This window comes from Sylvia atricapilla, chromosome 8 (assembly GCF_009819655.1).
Source record: "Sylvia atricapilla isolate bSylAtr1 chromosome 8, bSylAtr1.pri, whole genome shotgun sequence".
Taxonomy (NCBI): domain Eukaryota; kingdom Metazoa; phylum Chordata; class Aves; order Passeriformes; family Sylviidae; genus Sylvia; species Sylvia atricapilla.
In genome coordinates this window covers 26,960,332-26,987,509 of record NC_089147.1, presented here as the reverse complement: position 1 = coordinate 26,987,509, position 27,178 = coordinate 26,960,332, and the positions used below count along the sequence as shown (strand labels likewise).

Below are 27,178 nucleotides of genomic sequence, written 5' to 3'. Positions count from 1 at the left end.
TTAAAGCTTAACCACTTTGCTAAACTAGCATCCATGTAAACCACTGAAATGTAAAGGCTTATATATTAAAAAGCTAATGCTAATTTTATTTATTTATTGTATCCTAATCTTTTCCTAAGTAAATGCCAAAAGACTTGAAAACTTTGTTTCTGTTTCCATAAGATTCACCATAGTTCTTACTCAGTTAAAAGAATCTGAATTTTTTGTCTTGGTTTCCTGCAGTGCCCTAGTAAATTAACAACTTTACTACTTAGCTGGAATAGCCATGAAAGAGTGTTTGACGTTCATACAGTTCTGCAGAGAAGTTGGTAGGTGTGTTCCTTCTGTGGCCACAACAAGGAGCAAGTGTGGGCAGTGAACCATCAGTGGTCTTTGTAATGCTGTTCACCAGTTTGGCCCAAGTCTGAAGGTTATGTTTCCTTAAAGGAGCTTTATCTCTTAAAAAATCTTAAACCTCTTGACTTAAAGATGGCAGAGCAAATCCTTTTCACGTACAGCTAAAGTGTGTTCTTGGGGTGTGTGCAAAAGGGAAATATTAAAATAATCTTGAAAATCTTTTGCTTTTCCTAGAGCTGAAATTCTAGATTTGGATATAAAAGTCAGTACCGTCATGTAGTTAACGTCTCAAGGGTTTTGTTGAAATTACAATGCTCACATCCAAAGCATATGTTTGAGCTTTTCCTTTGAGACACTGGATCTATACAAATGTGTAAAGCCAGCTTTCATCTTGCTGAGATTTGAAAGTACTGAGCAGCTATTGATTGGATTGGATTGCCAGCTCCTTTGAACATCACAGAAATACACTAATGACACCACATAAAGGATGTAGCTGCACACAAGAGGAACAGATAAATGTGCACAAAGTGGCTTGGGGTGGGGAGGGAATAGATAGGCACCATAGATTCAGTCCTGACAAAAAGTACTTTCTGCCAATTATGTTTGCAGGAAGGTTGAATGTTTGACCTTCTGGAGGGGTTGTGTATGAACAGTGATGAAGTAAATGAAGTTATAATTGAACTGTTGCTCTTCTTGTTGACTCGTGTGCCACGTGGCTTCTCCAGGAGCTCCTTGTGTAGCTTCTAGTTTTGATTTTCCAGCACTAGAAGTCATAGTGCTCCAATATGACTTCTTGGAGAGAGTGACTGATTTTTTTCAGTTGACAGACAGTGAACTTGAATTGTTTAGTGATGCTGACAAGTGAGAAGTGTCCCACTTGTCTTAAAGGCAAGGGGAAGTGCAGCTTCTGTTAACATCTGTTGCTAACATAACCACTTGTGGTGGAGAGTGAATGACATTTTCCTGGCACTAGTAGATTACGTACATGGTAATAAAATCGATTATTTGCATGGTAAACTTAAGAATTACACCTTTTAAACACCCTGTCTCCCATTGTACAAAAGCAAAAGGACAGTCTTACCTGTCTATGGCTCTTGTCCATAACAGTGGCAATATCCCATTTTGGACTATGAACATGCAGTCAGCATCCAGGTTTTCATTATAAAACTTCATCTTTTTTGAGTAAGGATTTGTAAAGATGAGAAAATAATATTGGTAGCTTTGTATTTTAAATATTTCTTCTCTCTATATATATGTATGTATGTATGTATGTATTTTCTGGTCCTAATAAGTCAAATCTACCAGCAGTTAATCTGATGGAAATAAGGCTATTATGATGGTTTTTTGACCAGTTACTTAGCTTTCATCTTAGGTCCTGTATTGTTTTGCCCACCTCTGTTGATCAGGTTTCAGTCCCAGTATAGATTTTCATTGGTAATATATGTGGAAAAATTTCTGCAAACTAAATAGTTTTTCTAAAAAAAGACACAATGATGCCATTCTAATATTGTGAGGTATTTTAATATGCTGAAATAGATGGAACAATATCTTTCCTTACACAAGGTATAGCAATTTTGTTGTTTAACCACTTCTCAAAAATAAGAGTTTGGGGAATGAGTGTTCTTCAACAAAATGTGCATGGCACGTTTGTGTATCTTTGACCTTTTACCTTTATCTTTCTTTTCTACTCAAAAGGTCAGTGTTCTCTAGAACTTTTAACTTCTTTTGTTTGTAGCAGCCACTGGATGCTCATATCTCCTTAATTATATGTTTTTGTGTATTGCAAAACAAAAATCAATAAATAGCATTTATTTAAAGGGCCATCTCGAAAGGCACAAAGGCAGTGAGGAAAGAATTATCAAGTTAATCACAAAGGCCTACCAACTTTACTCCAATTTTCAAACACAATGGAGACTATCGCAGTGGCTGAATTGAAAGTGTATTATCAGTGTTCAGATTTTTGCATAATTCGGTTCAAAAAAATAATAATGGTAAAATAAAACGGCTGATGCAACTGCTCAGTAGATGCCTCTATATGATCCAAGCTTGGATTTGCAGAAGAAATGTCTTTGTTTCAGATCCAGGGAAATATTTTCCTTCTAGAGCACAACTTTAGAAACCTTCTTGCTTGCCATCTTCTTGTATATTAATAGTTCAGTAATAGTTATGAAGAACAACTTGCCTCTTCTTACTCAGTTTTTTGATTTAACATTTTTTACAGTGTCAGGCTATGGAACTGCTTAGGACAATGATTTCTGATTTTAAAAATTATTTCCCTGCTGCTGCAGGAGTATTTAGGGGAGGTTTTTATTGTGAGACCTAAACCATAGGTATTCTGTATTCTAAAAATCATCTTGTTACTGAAAGTGCTCCAAATAAGGAAAAAAAAATGGATACCTCATGTTTTATGGCTGTGTATTGCTGAATACAGGTTTTATGTACTTTTTATGTACTTGTAAACCAGCTGTACCTATCTTGAGTCCAAATGGTATTGTAGTCCACTGGTAATAGCCAGTGAGAACTGAGTACTGAATGGATTAGTATTGCTGCTATTTAACTTCAATAGTAAGTACTAATAGAAATTATTTTCTGGTCAATAATAGCCTAAGCACCTCATTTAGAAGTTACTTTATATTATTTACCAATAGTGCTGTAGGCAAATGAAGGCTTGTGATTTTCATCAGTTTTGATGTCAACTCGCAGAGTTTTTTCTATACCACAGGTGTGGTTGACAGCAGCCTCTGTGCACAGTATTCCATGGGCTAACATGGTGTTATATGAGCCAAATAACCATCCTGGTGTAAAATTGCATTTGGTTGAACAGGTCAGTTATGGACAGGACTACAGTCTTTGCCTGAAACCTTGTATTAAAATTCAGATAAAGGGGGTTTGGTGATTGTAACAATCACCAACCAACAGATGACAGACATAAGCCCTGTCCTGTTAATTCTCCAGTTGCCCATGTGTATGTGTATGTTCTCCCACATCTGGGGTTCCTGGACTTCTTGTTAGTTCCCACCTGCCTTGGTTAATGCAATCCACGTAAATCTCCTTGAGCTGCCATTCACATACACATGTAATCTTCTTTTAAGCCCACATGATACATCCCTCACTCTTATGTAGAATAAGCTACAAGTTGCCTGGCTTGATTTCTTCTGTCAGTTTTTATTTTCCATTGTGTTCCTTTTAATATGTGTTTGGACCAGGCTTATTGATTTAGTGGATAGGTGCTGCTTGCTGGTCTATTGATTCAGTGCCAGCAGGAGTTGTTGGCAGAAGGATCACCCTCCTTTTTCTTGCACAAGTTGCAAACAAAGTGTAATGTGTTCATCACTTCATCCCAGAGTTGTTTCAGTTTCTAAGGGTATGAAACTGTTACTACACTGCTTGCTGTTTCTTCTTTCAAAGTTACTATACAGCTGCAGTACCTGCTTTTTGAAGGGACCATGTTGAATTTTGGAGGGAGGTTTGAGCAGCATGGTGAAAGTGCCAGAAGAGTTTCCTGTGATGTAATCAGAATTCTGCATCAAGAAGTTTGTCTGGTTTTCCTTTGATTGGCAATTGTCTTTATAGATCTACTACTCAGCAATCACACGGGTTGTGATGTTGGAAAAAGAAAAGCCCAGCCAAACAACCCTACAGCTTGAATTGAAGTGAAACGAAATACTCTGAAGATGGCTATGAATAATTCAGTTTCCTCTGTTGTAAGGTAGATGAATCAATGCTTTAATTTTTTATACTACATGTAGGAGGAGTATGAAATCGAATATGCAAATAAGGGAGGGTAATAGAACACTATGGTAGTTAAACAATAGAACTTAAAATTTAGAATTTAAGGAATATCCTACTTTATGTATTTATTACTTACTGGGGCAGCTTTTCAGAAGGTAAAGGACAATATAATGTTTTCTTCCGTATTTTAGGGATCAAGTAATTAACCATTTAGCATGTTCGTCATCAAACTGCAGCAAATCAAAGTAGGAGGTTGAAAGAATACACTGTTTATCTCCTAAAACTATAGTGTTTCTAGAGGGGAAAGAACACTTTTGCATTATATAGCTATAGTCCTTTGTCTTCTGATGCACTGCTCTCTTTTATTTCTGTAATTTTATTTGTAGCTTGAAACTTTGTAGTGCGTAACAGACATAAAGAAACTCTTAACTGGTGATTGAATTAGTGTGGTTTACTTTCAGTGTACAGAGTTAAAGTAAAGACTTGATGAGACTGTTTGGATGTAACTTCTCAAAACAGAGATTTAGGCATGTGGCTACTGTGAATATTCAGGAATGATAGGAAGCTGAAGCTGTATCACCCTCTTAAATTACCTTGGCATAATGCTTATTGATTATCATGGTGAGTGAATACTATCAATGAGTAGAAAAATATGAACTAAAATTAATGAGTGTTTCTGTGGTATTTTAGGGTATTTTAAGGTCATGTATGTAGCATCAGAACATTTCTAGAGTAACTATGGGAAGAGGATTTTTAAAGCTCTTATAAATTTTGTTCTATGTGCAGCAAATCATTAGAGATTAGCAATCTGTTAATGGCAGTTGATTTTAAAAAGCTTTAAATTAGAATTCCTGTCTTACTGTTTAGATTGGAGGAAATACACTATGTAGCATAATATATTTCTGCATATTAAACTTCAGTTGCAGTGTCTTGCAAATGTAGAACTTGCTGATGTAGTTACTGTTTTTTAATAGATCATTGACCCGTCAATCAGACTCTGACCATTTCAGAGATAAAAAGCTCGGCTTTCATTGGCTGTTAGGAAAAGAGCACCTTTCCACAAATTAGGAAATGGTGTAATAATTAACAGGTATAATGGATATGTGCATTCAGGTTTCAGTTGTGTCTTCATGAGTTTTAGCTCCTGTTATCTTTGGTGCACTTAGTTAACCCACTGTCTGCCCACACATAATTTAACTGCATTACAAAATCGTGGTTTTTTGTGGTAGAAATTTACTAAAATGATTTATAGTTTCTTTGCTCACCTTTTAAAATCTGTAGTGAATTATTCTTTTGGACTTTTATTTATAACAAGGTGCAGAGCTTCACTAACAGAACTCATTAAGTGAGTAATAATTCTGTTCTAAAGCAGCAAAGGAAAGGTTCTTTAAACAGTTTTGTGTAGAGAAAATTAGGTGAACTTTTTTTTTTCTAATGTATAGACTTAAATTATTTTAGGTACGGATGATTCCTAGTACAGGAAGGAGCTGGACATCTTTGACCTAAAAAGTCAGTTGGAAATTGCCAAGCAGGTAATTTAGTAGTGGACCTATTACATGAATCAGAAAGTTGGCGTAGGTCACTTACCATTCCTAAGGTAATTTATGTGTTGAAAATATAAACTATATTTTAATTGCACACATTCATTAAATAACACTGAGGTTCCATCCCTTTGGTGTGATCATAGAACAGCTCAGGTTGGAAGGGTTCTTAAAAGTCGTCAAGTTCCAAACCCTCTGCCATGGGCATGTTTCACTAGACCAGGTTGCTTACGGCCCCATCCAGCTTGGGTTTGAATGTACTGGCACTGCAAAATGTGAATCAGGAAAGCAAATCCTGAGTTTGGAGAAGTTACAGAACTAGAAAGTTAAGGAAAACTTTCTGAATTTTTGTGTAACTTACAAACCTTTAACTATGTCAAAAAGCAAAAGAGACATGATACTTAAAATGAAGGGCTGATTAATTATAACTGGACATTTACCAGGTTCATTTGAACTGATAGTAACATTTTCTATTTGTCGCAGATCTGTTATTAAGCTTTTTACATCATGTATATTAGGTAGCCTTTTATCTGCAAAACTTACTAGCATCACTTCTTTAGGGATTCAACCTTACTACTATCACTTTATCTTTCCCTTACCTGACCCACTACTTTAGTGCTGACTGTAAATTCTGTTCTTCTGATTATTTGTGTATTACCATTCTTTACGTAACTCAAAACTTTCACTGCTTTGGGTATTGTCCTTTAAAAGCTACCATTTCCTGTGACTAAATGTAAATGTACAACTGTAGAAGTTTGGGCACTCCAGTGTTTTAAGGGGTATTTATTTTGTTATGAGCATGAAAGTGAACAATACCAGTCACTGGGTTTTGTGGCTTCTTTGATTTCACCCTCTCTGATTTTAGTGATTGTATATTGCTTTTTCAGTGACAGCAATGATACACCAGAGATCAGTATTCCAGGATGTTTATGGTTTTTCCATGTTACAACGAGCCTTATGAATGTGCAGATTTATCGACCCCTAGTGGGGTTGTTAGGCACATGGTTACTAATTTAATTAATTCAAAATGAAAAATTTGCACATTTTTCAATGCTGCATTTGTATGAATGGTCTTTTCTTTCTGTTTACAGCTGGATTGGCTCTCGAATATTTTCTGGTGTTCTCTACATCTGCAGAATTGCCTATTGAAGAAACTTCTATTAGCAACAGCACTCTCAAAACAAGTAGCTCTAATCAGCACTTTAATAAACAGTTATAGCTGTTTCTGCATATTTTAAAATTATAACTACACTGAGGAAATTATAAAAAACAAAACGTCGTCCTTTTGTGTGCTGTGTAAGTGGACTTACTTTTAATTAGCTAGAAAAGCTTGTAATTTCTTGAGTAGTTTGATACTACATAAAAGATTTAAAGCAAATCCTAAATTGCCTGCTCAAGCTTTGCTGACCTCTTAGAGGTTATTCGTAAAATAATTATTAAATATTATTTTTTAATAAAAATTGTAAATAATTACGATTTATCAGTAGTAGCCTGAAACAGTAGTTTCAGGTAGTTTCAGGCTAAATCAGTGTATTGTATTTCTAGCAAACTTGAATTTTAAATAGCTCTAGTGTTTTATTCATTTAGTTGAAATGAATTTTCTGGGAGCTGGAATGATCTCCTAACCCTACTGTGAAGATTTTTTACATTTATTTCAGATGAGTTACAATCAAATACTGAATAGTGAAGTCACATTTGACTGTTCAATTAGCAACAATAAATGAAGACAAATAGGTCAATAATTAATTTTAACTTCACTGTAAAGTGTTTCCATGTATCACAATCAGAATCTAGGTGTTGCTGTTAATTTATTTTTCTATGCAGGTTTGACACAAATAAATGTTAAAATTTTCTAAAATAAATTTTTAGATTTTGTATGTCTATTTTTATAGGGTTTAAGTAGTCAAGTAATTTTTTTCCCAGTTAAACTATGAAATACTCCCATGAATTTTAAGTGTTTTTTAAAATGGTGAAGAAAAAGTAAAATCTTTTTTTTTTTCGCATTTGCTAGTATTTATTATTGTGCTTACTGCATATTTAAAGTCAGACTTACACAGCAGTCAAAAATGTCAAAAAGACCTCAAATTCATATTTTTCTGGGAGCACCCAGTATTCCAAGCCCACTGGAGGGGTTAGAGCACAGTAGTTCAGGCCCTGCTGGTGAGAAATGGCGAGAACTGCACTGTTTGTGCGATGATACACGTGGGTTTGGTTCTGGAAAGGTCCCGGGTGCTGCTGCCCCCTCAGTGCTCCAGGCACAAAGCTCCACACTCACAGGAGGCCCTGCAAGTGGGGACAGTGCTCAGCAGGGCAGGCTCATGGCAAAAGAAGGAAAAGATGTGACATCTCCTGCTCCTGTGGCAGTAACTTGTAGCAGCACGCCTAAAAAGAGCACAAGTTTAACTTGCTCTGATTGTCAAGTATCCAATGATAGATCTACATCTGCAGATGTAAATCAGGCTGCAAATCAACACCTGCCCCAGAGCTGTGCAGAGTCAGCTGGACAAGAGAGAGCATCATCTGCCTGCTGCCCAGACCTCACTGAGAGAAAAGCCAGTCCTTCAGAAGTCAACAGCTCTGACATTTCTGCTTTGGTTGCCAGTACTGAGCAGGTCAGCATCCATCCTCACTCTGTGGGACTCCAGGCAGGTCACAGAAGTGAGCATCATGAGCACCTCAGTCAATATATGGATGTGCTTTTCCAAAAAGGTCTTGAATCCAAACCAAAAGAACCAAATGACTGCGCAGACTTTGCAGTGTCAGCAGACACTGAATTTCGTAGTGTAGTGACTTCAAGTCAGGTGGCTGTTTTTGCACAGAATGAGATTAAGGAAAGAATTCTAAAACTATCAGAAATAGAAGCAGGCAAAAAAGCTGAAGAACGACAGTATGATCACTTCCAATGTGATTCTGGTGTTGGAACATGTACTACTAATGTGACTGAAAATGAATATAAGGAAGAGGATGCAAGTTCTCTTGAACTTTTCAGTTCTGAGGATGATGGGGAAAATGTTTGGATTAAAGCTACAAAACAAGGAGAAAGTGCTCAGGAAAATACAGAAAAGTTTCAGGAACCTAATGTTCCTGCTGAGCAATTTGTAAATGAAATCCATATTGAGCCATTGAGCTCTGGAATACTGTGCTCTCAAGGGACCTGTTCTCACAAGAGCTCTTCTAAAAGACCCCGCAAATATGAAGATTCCTTTCATCTTTTTCACTCAGCGTTTAAAAGACAGCTGAAATCAAAGAGAGCTAAACTGAATTCTTCTCCACCTGGTTCTGGCCTGAGAGGGGATCCAGACAGGATGGCAGAGTTCAAGAAACTCCAAAAGAAACTATCACTACTCAAGAATTGCTGCAATAAAAATGAAAAGTACAGTATTTTGGTCACAGTTGTACATCCTTGTCATATGAAAGAGATACAGATGAAGACTAAACCAAAATCTTCATGTAAAGTTCCTGTAGCAACAATTGTTGTTATTGACCAGTCAGAAATTGAGAGAAAGGTGGTGCTGTGGCGTGCTGCTGCATTTTGGTCCCTCACTGTGTTTCCTGGGGATATCATACTGCTTACAGGTGAGAGGTCTTTTGTTTACCTTTTTAAAATACGGATTTTGAAAATGCCTGTTTAAAGCAGAAGAATGTCACGAGTAATTTGAAACTATGACCCAGCATTTGTAAGTTGCTTTTTTACATCACTTACATCATTTGAGTCCTCAGTCATCCTGCCAGTGGAACATTGACTATTCCCTGGAAATTTGCCCTCAGACACAGCCATGGAGAGTCAGGGTTGTTCTGTAAGATGTCAGTGTTTTAAAACAGTTGTTCCTGAAAAGTACAAGTGCTGCTACAAACCAGACCTAAGCAGTGTCTGCTAGGAGGCTAATGAATTTAAGAATGACATCAAACTAGTGAGAAAAATTTATTAATGAATTGTAAATGGTGTTGGTAGATTTAAAAAAGCAATCGTGTTTTCAACTGATCTCTTTCAAACCCAGTGCCTTACAAATCTGTATGTAAGATGGTTATATAGTTAAGAAAAATATGATAACACTTCAATATTGTTGACACATGAATTGATAAGTTTGCTTTTTTCTTGCAGATATAATAATATATGAGAATCGTTGGTGTGGAGAGGTCATGCTTCAGTCTACATTTAGCAGTCAGTTACTGAATCTGGGGAACTGCTCAGCTCTCAAGCCAGAGGAATGTAAGATTGTAGTGCATAAGTTGCTATCACAGTAAAAAAAGCTATTTCAAGTACTCCATTTTGTTGGCAATGCCTCTCACACGGGATAAAATGGAAATGTGGAACTGGAAATGTGCAACTGAGCACAAGATGTGGATATCACATCAGATAGGCATGTGGAGATCATGGTAAAGTTTGGTGGCTACCACTCTGAACTCTAAAAAAGTTTGTTTAGTTTAGGAAAGAGCAGTTATTTCAGAATCTGGCTGTGTGATGTCTGAGATTTCATGAGGATTAAATTTTTGCGAAATGGAGTAAGTAGATCTCACATTCAGGGAAAGTGATTAATTGCAGGCCATGGAGGGTTGGAGAGTGAGGGGAAAATGCTGTGGAAGTATCACAGTAGTTCTTACTGTCTTTGTGATGTCCACTATTGTGATGCCAGCTCTTTAAGGCAGATTCTTAGGTCAATTATCAAAACCAGCTTTCTTCTTACCAAGCTATGATACAAGATTTTTTGGTGTGTATTTTGAAGTATTGCACTTAGCTTAATTTCATCTGCCTCCTCTTGATAGTACTCTGAAATAGAGTTTTTTAGATCAAGTGTTATATATCTCAGGAATTTCTTACCTTAAAATTATTCTTTAACTGTTTTGATTTTGTCAGTGTAAACATATTCCAAGTCACAAGTTTTAGACTTCTAAGCATAAAAACCAGTATGTGACTTTGCCTTTTTTCCATGTAAGTTTATCCTCTGGTGGATGGTGGTATTCTCCGTGGCTTATTGGCATACATATCATCAGCATTTCCACACTTCAGAGACATTCCACGAAGACAAGTTCAGAGACTGGATGATGTTCAGTATGTGCAGCTAGATCAGCTCCAGCCAAATACTTTGGTGCACTCAATCCTGAAAATCATCAATATTTCTGTGTTAACAGGTAAGTTCATGCACTGGACTTCAACTTCTGCAATAGGTGGAACTTAAGTAGTAATTTTGCAAGGCAAAATGTTTCTCACTGCTTGACTTCAAGATTTGCACAAAATTTATCAAAATGCACTATCATCTTGAATTAGTAAGATACAAATTTCTACCCACGTCGTCAGTATCATGTTTATTAGTTTTAAATGCAGAATTTTGAACATAGAAATCTTCATAATTTGCTCTAGTATGTAAATCTTGGAACTAGATACTAGTTACATATTTCATCCAGGTGTTCTTGTTCAGAAATAATTTATGAAAAATGCTGTAGTTTTCGTGTGGAACTGAAACAAACATGCAGTGTCCTGGATAAGAGTGGTGTAGAGATGTTAATTGTTGCAGTTTGTATGCACTGTTACTAATAGTTTTAGTGTGCCTTGTACATGATTATAGTTTTCTTTTATGTAAACTTCTAGAGAAATGTTTCTTCCGCTGTATTCTACAGAAGTTATGGGAACTTCCAATTACAATAGCTGCTGAGAGATTGAGTACAATTTCTTTCTACTCAATACAAGTCAGGATTTCAGGAGCTGAAAGATGCTCAGATACCTTCCACTTCAAAGGGAGTTTTCCAATTACTGAGTACTTAGATGGATAAAACTAAGTTAATATACTTGGTGCACACCCTCAAACTAGATTCCTGTTGCAGAAGAAATCAGATTATTTTCTGTCCAAAAGAAATCATAGGTGTGTTCTTCTTTGCTTTTAGATGTAGCGTAAAATGTGGTAATACCATGATTTCACCATAATACTGGGGTACATGGGGTTTGTGTACTTACATGCTTTTTACTGTAGAAGTAATGTAATTTCAATTATTTTTAGAATCTGTGTACAGCTACAAAGGTGGCAACCAAAGAAAAATTATTCTAACAGTAGAACAGAACAGAGACCAACACTATAGGATGGTTCTGTGGGGAGCAGGGGCTGCCTGGTGCCCCCAGCTTCAGAAGAAAAAAGGTAAGGTCTTTGTAACTTTTGGTAGGTGTGAAAGAATTTTTGTGATGCTATTAGTGCCTCTTAAACGTTCAGCTGGTAACATTTATCCATTCAACCTTTACATACTCCCCTTGGGGATTTTAACATATTTTATGCTAATTCTAACATGGCTGCTCTTTTTAGAAGCAGTGCCATCAGCAGTAGAATTTGAATGCACTTTAGAAGACTGAGAAGGCATAAATATTTAAAAACTTGGATGTGTATACAAGATGCACTTATTTGCATAGTGCCTGGTTATGTAATTATAAAAATCCATGAGTGTTAACTGTGTTACCAGTTTTACTGGGTCTTCCTTATCATTGTCTGGTTTAGCATGAATTGCTGGGGGTTTTCTACTACTTTTTTCATTTTCTGCTTTCCACCTTACTCGTGTCAGGCTTTATATCCTGATATCAAATTTATATCCTGATATCTTGAGATCAAATCCAGCTGTAACTAAGTAAAAGCATCTGTTGCAAGAATTACATAGACTGTTTCAGCAGTGGCTACTACCAAATTTTGATTAATTCCTAGTCTTGTTCTTAAGTTAAACTAGGTTTATGTTAAATTGATTATTGTGGAGATAGAAGATTAAAAAACAGGGACATGTTAAAAAATGAAAGTTGATTAATAACATGATTTTTTTTTCTCTGAGACAGTGCCAGCATTAGAGCAGACAACAAATTTAAGAGCTGGTTTCCATTTCAAAAGGCTGAGTTGTCTTGACAGCTGAATTAGCTAGAAGTGAAATGAAATTTCTGTTTTGGGACAACTCAGGCAAAGTTGCTAGGGAAAGGAAAAACCTTACATGTCATCACACTTAAAATGAAGTTGCCAGAGCTGACCATATGGGAATGTCTTCTGATTTGTTTCTCAATCTTGTAAGTGACCTTAGCTTCCTGTAAATTAACCACGGTATAGAAAGTAAACTCTTCTGTTTGCTTTTTTTGTTCTGTAGACCACATATGGGACTTCAAATACCTTTTGGTCCAACGTAGTTCTGTCTCAGGTGACTTGGAACTGCACACAACTCCGTGGTCATCCTGTGAGTGCTTGTTTGATGATGACAAAAGGGCAGTTGAATTTAAAGAAAAGTTTCAGAAAAGTCAAACATCCCTCATGGAGTTGACAAGGCTCTCGGCACACCTGGAAGAAAAGTGCTCAGGTAAATGTTATCCATAGCTCTGTAATAATGTCTGTTGTGCCATGTGTAAGTAGGCGAAATAAATGCTCTGTTGATGAAGTAAGATGGTCGGTTTTTTAAGGTAGCCGAGGACTGGTTCTGATTTTATTCTGGAGGCTGCTGCTCTGTGCTTGGCCAAACTGAATTCAGCCTTCATCCTGTGAGCCCAGGGGAGAGAAAGGTGTGGTGTGGTGGTGCCATGCAAAGTCAGCTTTGGAACACAGAGGGAAATCCTGACTTTTGTCCAGTAAGATGTGACTAATTACTGAAAGTTTATCAGTGTTTCTCAAAAACTGGATCTCTCTAAAGCAAAATAGCTACTGCTATTGAAAACTTCTTACAAAAGGACAAAGAAGACATTTCACACAGTCATGTTCTCCCAGATAAACCTAGAAGACTGCTATGGTTGTTGTTAAATTCTAGCGAGTGACAAAAGTTGTTCTTGCAGCATTTCACTCTAGTTTATATATAAATAGTGAAAAACTAAGTTGTTTAAGCTGTGCTTTTCAGTGTCTTTGAAACAGTGGGAAGAAAATCACTTGGAAATTCTTCACACAATTTCGATCTCTTATTCAGGCACCTTCTATAGTGGTATCTACTGATATAGTACCTGAAAATGTAGTACTTTTATACATTTTAAAACAATATTTAACCACCAGGATTTTTCAGAATAAAATATCTCTAAAACTTAATTCAGATTTGAATTGTTTTTGTAGGAGTGTTTCAAGTGAAAGCCCATATCTTGGAACTGAAGTTTACCATTTCCACTGGTCAGTACAAACAACTCATCTTCTCTGCTGACACTTCACTGGAATGTGTTTTGGCTTCTCTGCCCATGATTACGTATTCAGGTTGTGCCAAATGTGGTTTGGAACTACAGGCAGATGAGAACATGATCTACAAGCAATGTATTAGATGTTTGCCATACAGTGAAGTAAAAACATTCTACAGGTAACCAAAATAGAACTAAAGAAATGTGTATTATCAGGGAGGTAAACTTTCTTGGTTTTAATTTCCCCCATATCTAAAATTCTTTAAAATAAAGTGTGGTTAGCAATCCCTGTCTCTCTAATATATTGTCAAGTTGTTGTTCTTGAATTGCTGTATTGTATTGTCATTATTTATACATGATATTCTTAGTTTAAATCTAACTTTTAAATTTCTTTGAATACTGTATCATGCAGGATTTATGTTTACCCAGTACCGTGTCAGATAAAGCTAAGATGGAGTAGAAGCTTGAGGACCAGAGGGAAACTCCTCCAGAATCTTCTTCCAGCTTAAATCTGAAATCATGTGAATGCAGAACCATGTTTTTAAACTGATTAGTCAGTTTCAGCTATGCAGAAATAATATGGACAAGTGTTTTCAATAAACATTCTTGGAGAGCAGAGATAGTGAGTTATCACCAGATGGCACTGTGAGACACATTTATTCACACGTAGAGAACATAAACTAAGTGGATCCAGTTGATGTAGGTACATCTTTATTAACCAATCGTTCAATTCTCACATTTATCTTGGGCTTTTGAAATATAATTACCATAGTGACTAGAAAGACAGGTAGCTAGAGAATGTTTATTGAGGTGTAATAGAATCTAGAATACATCGTGGATGTAATAGAATTCTAGAATATGTACATTTTCTATCTAAATTTTTCTCAAATTCTTTCTAAACCCTTTCATAATGAGTTTAATGGATCATTGACTTAAATACTATTACTTGATTACTTGATATTGCTATTACTATCTTTAAGACTATGACTTAAATATCCTGTTTATCTAACCAGGTAGTAACTTAGTATTTTTTCTCTAAGCAAAATAGTCTTGCATCTTTATGTGCTGTTTGTTTTCCTGTGAGGGAGGATTAAGTGCAAAGAGGGGTTTTTTTTTAACTGAAAAGGTTCTGCCAGTATTTCATAAGATTATAAAATCTCAGTAGGCGGGAAGGACCTCAATTTGCTCTTGCACAAAAGGTGGTAGAAAAATGATAAGGATTTCAAGTGTTTGCATTCTCAGCATGGAAACATGTCTAGATGTAGAATTTACATGTCCATCTTTTTTCACTGAATTTTTCTTCTGATCAGTTTAGTAAGAATGCATCACCTTGGAAATATTTCCAAGGAGGGATTTTTATTTGTTCAGTGGTTTGTGAAAACATTTGGTTTTGTTATAGTTCAAGAGATTTACGTTGATACTATGTGGCTGTAAAGTGTATGTGGTGTATTAAGACACGTGAGATAATATTGGTTGATGTTGATACAGAGGTCCAATTCCAGGTTATACACCTAAGCTTATCTTCCTACATTGCATTTCCACCACCTCCATGGGCAATCCTGACCATCCTGACAGTGAAAACTTCCCTTCTAATGTCTAATCTGAGTCTCTTGTCTCAGTTTAAGACCGTTTCCTTATATATTCCTCAAACTGATTCCAGTGCTACAGATTTGACAGATGAGTACATAGAGATTTTCTCATTTTTCTATTTCTTGGTATTATGTTGCAGAGTAAGATTAAATTGTAGTGCTTTTTAAAATTTTGCCTTAATAAAAACTAAACCATAGCAGCTAACTTTCATGTGAAACTGTTCTTTGATCTAGACCTGCTTTGATGACAGTAGAAGATGAAGGATATGAAATTTATGTTCATGTGGTGTCTGAATTGGTGGAAAAAATCTTCCTCAATATTCCTGCAGACTGGCTGAAGAGATCAGTAGGTACTGATTCATTAATTACTTGTGATAGAAACAGGCAACAAAGTTCACAATGGAAGCAGAATTTTTAATCATTGACAGTTTAAAAAAGCCCTAAACAACCAACATCAAGGAATATTTCAGTGACTGTGTGACGAACTCAGAATTTCAGAGGGGAGATTGCAACAGCAGGAGATGAGGTGGTGTGAATGCCTGTTATATAACCTAAATAGTTATAGTTATATACCTAAATATTCAATAACTAAATGGATTCCTTCTGTGCAAAATGGAATCTCTTAGGAGCTTTTAGAAGCAGCTGGCATGTTTTCATGGTGTGAAACACTGAGCTGTGTTTCAGATAAGCTTAGCTTGATACATCCTGTTTGACTTGAGAGGTGTTTTACGTGATTCACAGGTGTTAGCAGTTTAATAAGAAACAGGCTCACCTCATTGTTTTTAAAAAATAATTAAAAATAAAGGTAACTTTCTATTCAGATGTTGAACTTCACCTGCAGTAATTCAATGGAGCTTCATGGAGGTAGAACTTGAATGTTAAGTGCTATTGTGAAAATTGAGTATAAATTGAATTGCTTTGTGTTTTGCAGTGCCCTCTTCAGATATAACCTACAGCACAATAGTAGCAGATCTGTGTCATTCACTGGTGGCAGATACAGCAGCATCCTATTTGTTGGAAATCAGAAGCCACTTTGTGCTAGATGAGAACAGCTATCCTTTGCAAAAGGATTTCCATCTGCTAAATTTTCATCCTGATCTTTGACCTCTGCACTAACTGAGTAACAAAGACCATAAGGACACACAGATGGGAAGCAGAAGAAAAATTACTTACGTGAAGGAAGCAAATCTCTTAAAAATTATAATGAAAGATTTTGGTTTTAATTTATGGAAAAAGCAAAATCATCAAAAGGACTGGTATGGAATATCTGCTAATATTATATACTATTAGAGTAATACTGATGAATTTTCATAAAGTGTATTTTTATAAATGTATTTTTATATTAATAAGTATGTTAATAAACTCCAAGAATTTCTTCAGTATCTGTTTTCCTTATTCTCCTCAGAAAAGTTCATTACTATTAAGAGACTGTGTTTCCCTTAGACTTGGCATGAGACGAAGACAGAGTTCAGTCATATTTTAGTTATACAATTTTTGTTTGTCTTATCCCATATGATATGAGTAGTGTTTTTGTTCTGCTGTTGTGATTTAACAGCAGAACGTTTGCCATTTACGTACAGCATTTTTTACATACGTGCTCTTTTCTGCCTTAAAACAGAACTGTCTTGTAATCATTCCACCTCCTTCAACTTTAGGTAATCTCAAGCACAAGATCAGATGGATGTCACATAAAAAGCAGTAGATAAAAAAAATGCTCATTATGTGACAATTAAAAACACTCTATTAGAACTCCTTATTTGATGATGTTTCTCACTTTGAAATAGCTCTTGTTCAGGAAGAGTCAAAAAGGGCTTTCTCATTTGCTTCACTTGGATGACCATGAGTACAAGTATATTGGTAAGTACATTAGAATTTGTTTCTTCACAATTTAGCTGAAATTACTGAAGACTCAGTATTGTTACTTTAATGTATAAGAAGAGAGGACCGTACTGTGCATCAGGTCAGCAGGCGACTTCCCACCTTAGAGGTATCTGTTAACAGGCACTGTACATTGCATGCATTTTCCTGCATAAGCTCATAAACCAAGTGTCTGAAACACTACCAACAGCTGTATGAAACACTACCAACAGCTTACTTTTAAGACCTTTATTGGTATGATTGAAATAATGAAAGACAAAATTTATTTGGTAGAAGTATTTTATTCTAGTAATATGTAAACTGCATGAAAACCGTGTAGTTTTTCTTCTCAGAACAAACATGATAACTTTGCTTATTAGATTGATTTGCAGTAGTTTTGTGGGGCTGAAATTTGAATACGGGTCTGTGGGGTTGAGTTGCTGGTATTACTCCTTTGGCAAGGATATAAGGAAGGTTGAGCACTTTCCAAATTCAGTTTAGTGTAATGAGTTTAGGCCCATTTTGTATCCAGTGGTGTAATTAACAAGACAGACTGAGGGTCTGTTACCATGTAACATATCAGATGGTGGATCACTGAAGTCTGTTATCTTACAATTCTTCTGTGGTACCTTCTCATTCATAACATTTCCTTTAGGTTATAACAATATTATCAAAATGGAAAGTGGTTTCATCTCCCCAGAGAAGCCTAATTTTTTTAAGATTTTGAATTAATTAATATTGTATCCTGTTTGAAAGGAAGTTGGTTTGATTTCAGCTGTAGAGGTTATGGAACACAATTGTGCAAAATGTTCTGCTGCAGTAGTCTGTCTGGTTTATGACCGTACAGTGAGAAGGGTACAGAGCTCAGGTCACCAGTGAATGGTCAAAAAGAGAAAAATGTCCTATTTTATTTTGATTAGGAATAATTGCTCTGAATTACTTTACAGAGCAGTAATTTACTTAATGAAGAAGACTACTGCTAAAACAGACACATGCCCGGGGGGCTTAACCTAATTGGATTTTCAGTGTAAGAATGGTCATACTAGGTCAAACCCAAAGCTCTTGTAATCAATGCTCTGTCTCCAGTAGAGATGTGTTTAGAGAGAAATATAAAAGGACAGGACAGGTCTTAATCTTACTGTCTCAGAGTATTCCAGTACTGGAATTGCCTCCAGTTACTTGTGACTCTGTGACTTCTCTGCTTGTCCCTTAGTGTCAACAACAAAGTGCTGTAGCTGGGGTCAGCTGAAAATATTGAACTGAGTCGCTGCAGGAAATACACTGTGCTGAGGGATGTGAACAGCTTCTAGGTGTGTGACCAGTAAGCAGTGCCTTCACCCTTCCTGTTCAAAAGAGGTTTTAAATATAATGCTGCTATTTTAAAGAAGTTCTACATGTATTAGTCAGTATCTTTTAGGCTTTTTCTTTGTTTTGGCATGCTCACTGGGCTTCTGTCCCTTTTGGTGAAGCCACTGTGGTGATGTGGAGCAGTGGGCAGATAGGTCTGGTGTCATCACTGGCAATTCTTGGGTCATTTTGGGCTCCATCTATGTGATGTGTGATCATTTGTGCCCAGAGTTCATGACCAAGAAGTGGAATTTACTAGTCAAAATAATTAATACTGAGAGATCATATTTGACTGCTTGGTTTGCTCAGCTGCATGTTAATTAAATTTAACATATATTTTGAAGAGAGCAAAAAGAGATTCCCAGCCTACCAGGGACTAAAACTTTTATCTGTGTTTGGTCAAGGAAATAATTTCTTTTATTCTTTTCTACTTTGGATACAAAATCTTAGCAAAGATTTTTGTACCCTTCAGATGAGAAAGATGCTAAGAGCTTTTCCATGCTCAGGTTGGTTTTTTCTTGGTGCTGTTCACGTGCTGTGGCAGAGAGCATGCCATCGTTTAACCAGCTCCTTGGGCTTGCTGATCATCTCATTCCAGTGTTCCAGTTCTTTGCCACGTGCGTACATGAAAGGCCCAACTACCACTCGTCCCAGCAGAAGCGTTTCTGGGAAAAAAGGAAAGCAGTTAGTGATGAACACCTGTGATGCTTCTCTGAAATCCTTGCTTAAACCAGAATATCAGCCTGTATTTCTCCAAGTAATGCCTGTTCTGAAAGGTATTTTTAAACCAAGGAAATAACTCTGGACTTCAGACTCTGTAGCTTCTATCTGCTGAGGTTCAGCATCAAAAGGTATGGGAGTAAGTGGGTGTTTAGTCAATGCAGGCCTATCCTTTTCCCTGCAGTTAAACTAAAACATCATCAAGGCACAAATATCTGTATCTGCACTGCCCCTTTACCTCAGATTTACTGTGGAAGTGTGCCCTAATTCTGGGCATCAGCAACCTCAGTGGGATTGATATGATGGCTTGGCTTTGCAAAAAATAAATGCAGTGATTGAGACAGCTGGGAGCTGTAATATGTGTGTTGCCCTGCCAAGGAGCAGATTGTTTATTCATGCCTGGACTTTTCAACTATGAATGGGGAAAATTACTGAGATCATATTTGCACTGCAGGGAAGATGTTTTTCTTGTGAACAGTGGAAATACTGAATTCTGATTTGCTTCTGTAAGCAGAACTCCTTAATGGATGCTTTCATAGTTAGTAAGAGGTGGCCTCAAGCATCAGGGTTTCTGCCAGGGAATGGGGATGTTTGCTAATCTCTCTTCTTACTGCTGAGAGAATTAAAATTCATATTCCTCTTTCAGATTTGCTTAGAAAGAGTGAATGGCCATAAAATTTTGGAGGTTGTGTGTGACACACACAAGTGTTCACATAAGCTTATTTTAATAGGATACTGATATGAAACAAAGGCACAGCACCTTGTTCTGGCATTGCCTAGTCTGCAGTGATTTTATTAATGTCTTCCATAAAATTTAGCCTCTGAAAGACAGACATATGCTTAACTACCAATAAGTTTTTTTGCTTTTAGAGACAGCCTTTGAAATATCCCAAAACTCTTACATGTTTTATGATTATTACTGAAAAGGAATTACTTCCTCTCAGGTTTAAACATCTCTCAAATATGTAAGAGATTTGACACTTCAACTGCAATAATTTATATGACTGTAATAATTTGTATAACTTACTTTCTCCTTTGATACTCTGAAGCACAGATAGACTCAGGCTTGCTGTATCCAGCTCTGTTTGTTCTGCCTTAAAACTGAAGGTTTCATTGTAGACAGGACTGGGAGTTCCCAGAAGAGTTGCTGTCTTTTTACTTTTGATGAATTTATTATGGTTCATTAGTGAGACTTTGACATACACACCTTGGAGAAAAAGAAATTCAAGAGTAAAAGACATCTTCAAGAAGCAGTTTGGGAGATGGCTTAAGGAATTTCTTCCATTTGGGAGTCAATATCAAGTATAACATCAGATTGTGAAAGATTCATGTAACACACATGACAGCATGACATGAAGCAGTGTACTTATACTGAGGGTGCAGTTTTGCACTGCACTCTCCAATTTAAGTGCTGTTAAAATAAGCAGCCATATTCTTACCCTGCATCCTTGATCTTACGTTTCTGTGCCTTCCCTTCATCTAATGGAGACTTTTTTGGAGGCTTAATTTGTTCAGTCAAAAAAACTTCATAGTTGATGTGTGTATATAGAGAACTAAACCTTTTTTCTTTTTAAATGGTAGATGTATTTTGCATTTATATTGTTTTGCTTCAAAACCCCGCAAGAAGTCACTACAGACTGCAATACAAGTTTGGTTCTTCATCTGTTTTTGCTTTGAGTGTTGGATTTGAAACAGCATTTTGAGGTAATCTATGAGACCAGGAACACATCAATATGATGTACCATAAACAGGCCTCTGCATTAAGGGAGAAAATTGTGACTCCATGCCATGGTCCTTTGAACAATAGCCAGGCTGTCCTAAACTGAGATTTTTTTCTCCCAACTCAGTTCCTCCCAGGACAGCTGTTCAGCAGAAGCAGTTGTCCTGCAGCTGTTACCTCTGGGAATTTGATTTGAGGCAATTGTTAATGTCAATATCCTCTGAAACGCTGCCTTCTCTGGACTGGAGAGCAGCAAAAAGATGCTGCTCACTGTACTAAAACAGGAGAAAAAAGTTACCACCAATTCCTACAGGACAAACCATTTATTATGAAACAAATCCATAGCAGAATTAAGCTATCAGAATCTAATTGCCTCAGGGCAAAATATGACTTTTTTCCACTCAAATCACCAGGTAGTTTATTTGTTCCTGTCAGAGCCCCACAGCACAAGCCTGGGTGGACAGATGAGGAAGGAGCAAATTAAAACAGGAATTGTGAGGCTGATAGCAGAGAGGAAATCCCACTTACCAACAGCAGGGCCCTCCTCCTGGAGCTTTAATCCCCTTGCCCTCAGAACCACCACAGTGAGACGGCCCAGATAGTCATTGTAGCTCAGGGAAAACTGGATATCACCATGCTCTGAAGGAGGCTTTGGAAGCAGAACAGCACCTGTCAGATATGTCTGAAAAACTCTCATCGTGTGGTCAAATGGGGAAGGAAGCCCTTTTTCATACTAATGGTTTCTGTCACACGAAGGTGTGAGTGAATTGTAATGGCTTTATTTATGCAGTTGTAACATTTGATGGAACCAATTAATCAGCCTTCATAACCATTGGAATTACTCTTCTCCAGGGGATATCTATTTCCTTGCCTCTTCTGCTCTTTCCTGCTCTTACTAATTGAAAAGAGAGGCAAATAACAAAAGTTTTTACGTAACTACTTCCTAATTCATGTGACTTTTTCTAAGCATCTGGGTAATCCCTTTACAACATTTACGGATCTGGAGGTTGGTAAGATGGGAATTTTGATTCCAAATGTTTATGAAGTACTTTTGCATTTGAGGTACTTGGTAAAACATAGTTCTACTTCAGCTCTATCCTTCCTATACTTGTAAGATGACAGAAGTTCCACAGTGCCAAGCAGCACTTGGAATCACATACCTCCAAATTTTCTTTCTCCAGATCTCTCCATATGACTAGTTTGTTGTCCTCAGTTAATGCTTCATTTTTTAGTGGGAAGATAACTTGGCCTAGGAGATGATGTTTCTTCTGTTTATCAACATGATAAACCAAAAACTTGAGTGTCCTTTGGAGCAACATTTTACTGGAAACCTGTACAGGAAAAGGAAGAATATTAATAATTATAAATCATCTGACACTTCTCTACTCTAACATGACTTCAAAGGAAATATTTTTCAAAGTGTGTTAAGTGTAGGGGGAGATTTCCTTTAATTATTTGAAGTCTACTTTTAAAATTTGCCTGAAGTTTTAGCTATGCAGAAGTCACGACCCAAGCTAAAATACAAGTTCATTTCAAAGCTATGAAGTTAGTTGGTGTTTTTTTAGCTCATATGGATCTAGTCCTGTGTGATGCATTCACATTCACACAAATGTTTAGAATCTGTAAACGTTTTTTTCGGTTGTCTGAAACACAAACCTTTTTTGGTTTTAAAGCTTTTGTCTTGTGACATGTGCTGAAAGCCTCTTAGCCTGGGAAACCCAGCTGTAGAGCACTGTACAAATAGCAGCCCAGACATACCTCCCAGCTTCTGCTGTCTAGCCTACTTCCACAGTGAAGAAACTAAAATCTCTGAAAGCATTTTATCAGTATTGGCCCCTTCTGGACTTCTAGAACTGCTGGGCTCAACTGTTCAGCTCTAGTTCAAACTGGAGTTTTTGTTATTCCCAGGGCAAGTTCTGGAATCTTTAACTTTGGTACAGATCAGAAGTAAGATCAGTTCTGGAGCCACACGTTTCTGTAGCCTAGGATCTCCAGAAGCCCCAGTAAAAAATCCTGTCTGTGGTGGAAACAACTTCTCTCTTGGTAGAAGCATTGTGAACATGCAAACATGTACTGTAGTTTGACAAGTTAATATTTGCAAACAAAAATCTGCTTCATCAAAAGAAAAAGTACCTGGAAAACAAAGTTTTCATCAAACTGAGGGTTAAGAGTTTTACGTTTTGTTTTGGACTGCAGGTAGCTTCTTTCATCAGGCAGCAGGTAGATTTTCACAAATGGACTGCAGGAATCAGCAGGAGGCTGCAGCTTTCTGACTTTGATCAGGGAGACCAGGAGCCTTTCTGACTCTTGCTCGTATTCTATGGAGAACCAGAGGCGGCCAATGTTGCCATCAGGAAAATCTGTTTCACTTTTGTCTTCAGGAAACTTGTATAGATCTGGGTTAATGGTCCCTACAACGTAAGCTCCAGCTTCAAGAAAAGACAAAACAGGCATCCTCAGATTAGCCTCAAGAGCCATTGAAGGCATTTTTACAACCACTGCTGTATTTTGGTAAATAAAATTAATTTCTTTATTAACAATTTTTTGTAAGAATTTAATATTTTGTTTCCTTCCTCAAATTTGGGGGAGTAATTGTAGGCTGTACCACGTCTCTGTCTTATTACTGTGATAGTACCTTTTTCATTCTAGCTATTTGATGCAGTCTGCCACTGGTGACTGCTGTTTCTGGGGACAGCAGACACTTCCTGACCTTTCCAAAATATGGGAGGAGAGATTGCTTTGTCTGCCAAATTTGTAAGTTATTACAGCACTGAGACCAAAATGACTACATTCTTGCCCAATTCTTATATATAAAATTTATAAATACATAGAGCATTTAGGGCTTGTGCTGTGTAGCGCTATCCCTGGTGTGCCCCTAAGATACATGCTTCACAATAATAAAGCCACTCTACCCTTTAAAACAGTCCCATTTTTGCAATGCCATACCCAAAGAATGAAATGATGACCGTGGCCCAGACTGAGGGGTCATGTAGGGATCCCTGTCTTCCTGAACCTGTTCTTCATTCGTCAGGTGAATCCAGTCTCGCCCATGCAATGTTGGTGGAATGATAAATGGAACACTTCTGGATCTGCTCAAGACAACAGCACCTATTGACTCTTCTGGTTTAAATGTGGAAACCAAACTTGGTAAGAGTAGTAAGTTCACTACTGTTCTTATGTCACAGTGTGAAAATTCTACAGACATGCAAAGGTAAAAATGAAATCAAAAGCAAATAAAATCAATTGCTTAATGCATAAAAATCCCATGAGGCACATTAGGTCTTAATTCTTCTGACAGAGTCTTCTCTTTCTCCCTTTCCTTCCCTTTAGAATTTATCTTTCAAAAGAAAGGAAGAATTAACTGCAGCTGCATGTTTTAGAGCCCAAAACCCCTGCAGTGATTAATTCTCTAAGAGAGTCTTCTTCCTGACCTCAAATCCTATTGTTTTTGTTATTTGACTAGAAATGATTCTGGAACAGGCTGGGTTTGTCTAAATAACAGAGCTGTCAATGCACCAATTACACTTGAATATATTCTCTCTTTTAAATAAATCAGAAATAATCATCACTTTCATAGTTAGATTATCCTTTTTCTAAAGGAACAAAACAGAATTTGACTAATGTTTTCATATAATTTAGGGATCTCCTTTATTTCTGTACATGCATATCTTTGGATCACCTGCTCATTTGATATTTGACAATTTGAAATAAATTACATAGCATATGCTTTAAAAACAAAATGAAAATATGTACCTTGTGCTTTTTTGTTGAATTTCAGAATTTGACTGATCCTGGAAAATGGCATTTGCATTTGTTGTTTTGACAGGATTGATGAGCTTTTCATAAGAACAGAGGCGGCAAAATTTTTTCCAGAGCAGATAGGCAGTTATTCCAAGGAGAACAAATAAAAGGAACCCTCCTATTATACCTCCAGCCACAGCAGCTGCTTGTTCTACTCAAACATAAAAGCACATAAAACATCATAGAAAGAGCAAAGTTAAATATATTTTAGGTGTAGACAGGAACATTAAAGCTAAGAAAAACCATTCCAAACTTATTTTTAAATGAAGCATTCAGCTCACGTGCACATTCTTGTTTGGTTATAGCATGGTGCAGCACCTGAAGACATCTGACAATGGCAGTGACACATTACAGTGTTCAGAAGCACTGGCAGTTACTGCAATGTAAGCGACTACAGACATGAAAAACCCCCAGATGCCAAAGAATTGTTCAGGCTCTTGTTTTGCATTAGCATTTGCCTTAGCATGGCAGAAGTGCTAGAGCTTGCATAATGGAAGAAAAAGAGAACCCAGGAGCACCTAATATAAAAGGTACCATTCTTTTGGTTTGGTTTGTTCTTCCAACTATTCATCTGTGTTGAATTGAATCTAGACCCTGGCACAAGGAACAAAGTAAAGCTATGGGTTGTTTTCTTTTCTAAGGATGCATGTGTTTCCTGATCTGTGTAGTCAAAGTTAAATATCCATTGAACACAGTTTCCTGAATCGTGAGTACTTAATGTACAACAAAATCTTGTATAATCACTGTGAATAAACCAAAACCCAAATTAAACTTAATAAATATATTTAATATGAATATGAGAAATTCTGTTGTGAGAATTTCTCGTTAGACCAAGGGTAGACAATTGATAATGGGCTCAGTTCATTGCTTTTACATGTTTGCTGAGAATGCTTGACTGATAGACTGCAAAGATTATTTTGCTCTGTACTTAAACTGCAGAATTCTCTTCCACTCTGCAGCCATGGGAGGCAGCTCAGGAGCTGCTGAGTACTGGGTGCTGACAGTTCCCTGAAACTGAAGCAGTGAAGTGACCTGTCATTTTCTCACGAGTGGTATTGATTTTTTCCTCTTCTCTGCTTTAGGTAGAGGTAACTGTGATTATGCTTTATTCCTTTTTGGTTTTATCTGTCTCTGCTTGGTGTAGGTACCTTGCAGTGACTCATGTCTATACAATGGTACAAGTAAATAAAGACAGTACAAGCTCAAAATAATCAGTCAACACTAGTGATAGGTTTGAATAATTCAAAACTAATTTCATGTAATTTAGTTTATTCGTTAAAGCTATAAAGAGTATAGGAGGGGAGTTGCAAACACATATATTGCTGATCTTTTTCAGTGTTGCCCTGTTGCAATAAGTGACATGAAACGTCCTTCAGCTACAGAACACTTAAGTAATTACCTTGCGCTGTAAAATTAACCTGGCCATAGCGCCTCGAAGGCCTTCATCTGATCCTGCCTCATTTTCCTGCATTTGGCAGAGTCACCAGAGCCAAGGTGGTTTTGCAGCTCCCCTGCAGGTGTGTTGCCTAAGCCCTCTGCAGGAATTGCCTGTCTGCTTGCCTGAGTCACATCATCACTCCTGTCTCCCGGCACCACCACGGAGCAGCCACCCTGCTCACAGCCGTACCACAGCAACAGCACTTTGCTGTCCTTGCATCTGGTGGGTGAACTGAGGAGTGCCAGCATTCAGCCACTCTATTAGTACAATCCTTATTCTGAGGAACAGGAATCAAGCACCTACTTGTTGTGGGTTAATAATAATACAGAGACAAGTCTGATTGGGCCATGAGCGTAAATTGATTTTCCTTGATAAGAATGCACAGTATGAGGAAATGCATATGAGCATGGGAATTTTGTGTTTGTTCCTTTTAGTTTTGCAGGGCATGCTCAAATACATTTTCAGTCACATTTTATTGCACCTCTGAAGGCCAGATGGAAAAAAAAAAAAAGCTTCAGTTTAATGCTCATGAACATAATAGAAAGTAATTCTTTCCTTCATGTAGGTGCACTATAAACTACACAAATATCTAAATATCTGGTGGTTTTACTGTCTGACATAAGTATCTGAAAGGTAAACATTTCAAGCAAGCTGTACAGGTCTTTGTTTAACTTGCCCTCTTCATTCACAAGTCTTTAATATGCTCAGGAGCTGTCCTGTGTTCCTCTGTAGCCAGTTTGTCACCATTTACCATTAAGGATAGTAAAATGGTGTGTGCATTGATTTTGCAGTAAGAGAGTGAGTCCCAGTCTGTTAGTTAATGAGTTTGTATGTACTGTATTTGTTCACTAGAGAATGATGTTATGTTTTATGACACGCCCATAGCCACTGACTCAAATTCCAGGGAGTTTTTAACTTTATACAGCTGTAGATATAAGGTAAAGTTTTACTCATTTCAGTAGTTACCTGTAATTTAATGAGAGTAAGGAGAATTTG

General features: G+C 37.0%; 2 protein-coding genes and 1 long non-coding RNA gene across 6 annotated transcripts; 2 read left to right on the top strand and 1 right to left on the bottom strand.

Moving 5' to 3' along the window:
* The first annotated feature begins 7,478 nt into the window (after nt 1-7,478).
* SHLD2 (shieldin complex subunit 2) lies at nt 7,479-16,670 on the top strand. 3 transcript variants are annotated; one of them, XR_010744138.1, is made up of 8 exons: nt 7,479-9,185; nt 9,712-9,819; nt 10,545-10,739; nt 11,603-11,737; nt 12,714-12,920; nt 13,655-13,889; nt 14,123-14,409; nt 15,534-15,579. XR_010744138.1 is itself a non-coding variant. In XM_066324200.1 (8 exons), exons 1-8 carry the CDS (start codon nt 7,676-7,678, stop codon nt 16,246-16,248), a joined length of 2,520 nt encoding a protein of 839 aa, XP_066180297.1. In that variant the 5' UTR covers nt 7,481-7,675; the 3' UTR covers nt 16,249-16,342. The 3 variants fall into 3 exon arrangements, 2 of the variants coding, with proteins under 2 accessions (XP_066180297.1, XP_066180296.1); XM_066324200.1 differs by lacking the exon at nt 14,123-14,409 and adding an exon at nt 16,231-16,342 and having other exon boundaries at nt 7,481-9,185; nt 15,534-15,645; XM_066324199.1 differs by lacking the exon at nt 14,123-14,409 and adding an exon at nt 16,231-16,670 and having other exon boundaries at nt 7,482-9,185; nt 15,534-15,649.
* A 721-nt stretch (nt 16,671-17,391) lies between these two features.
* SYT15 (synaptotagmin 15) lies at nt 17,392-24,011 on the bottom strand. 2 transcript variants are annotated; one of them, XM_066324179.1, is made up of 6 exons: nt 23,890-24,011; nt 23,077-23,372; nt 22,104-22,274; nt 21,472-21,592; nt 20,251-20,430; nt 17,392-19,168 (listed from the first exon to the last, which is right to left on the bottom strand). In XM_066324179.1, the coding sequence occupies exons 1-6, from the start codon at nt 23,930-23,932 to the stop codon at nt 19,032-19,034; spliced, it is 948 nt and encodes a 315-aa protein (XP_066180276.1). In that variant the 5' UTR covers nt 23,933-24,011; the 3' UTR covers nt 17,392-19,031. The 2 variants fall into 2 exon arrangements, with proteins under 2 accessions (XP_066180276.1, XP_066180275.1); XM_066324178.1 differs by lacking the exon at nt 23,890-24,011 and having other exon boundaries at nt 23,077-23,439.
* LOC136364319 (uncharacterized) lies at nt 23,367-25,472 on the top strand. Its single transcript, XR_010744135.1, has 3 exons — nt 23,367-23,454; nt 23,975-24,090; nt 25,050-25,472. It is a non-coding gene; the product is annotated as an uncharacterized lncRNA (long non-coding RNA).
* Nucleotides 25,473-27,178: the final 1,706 nt, after the last annotated feature.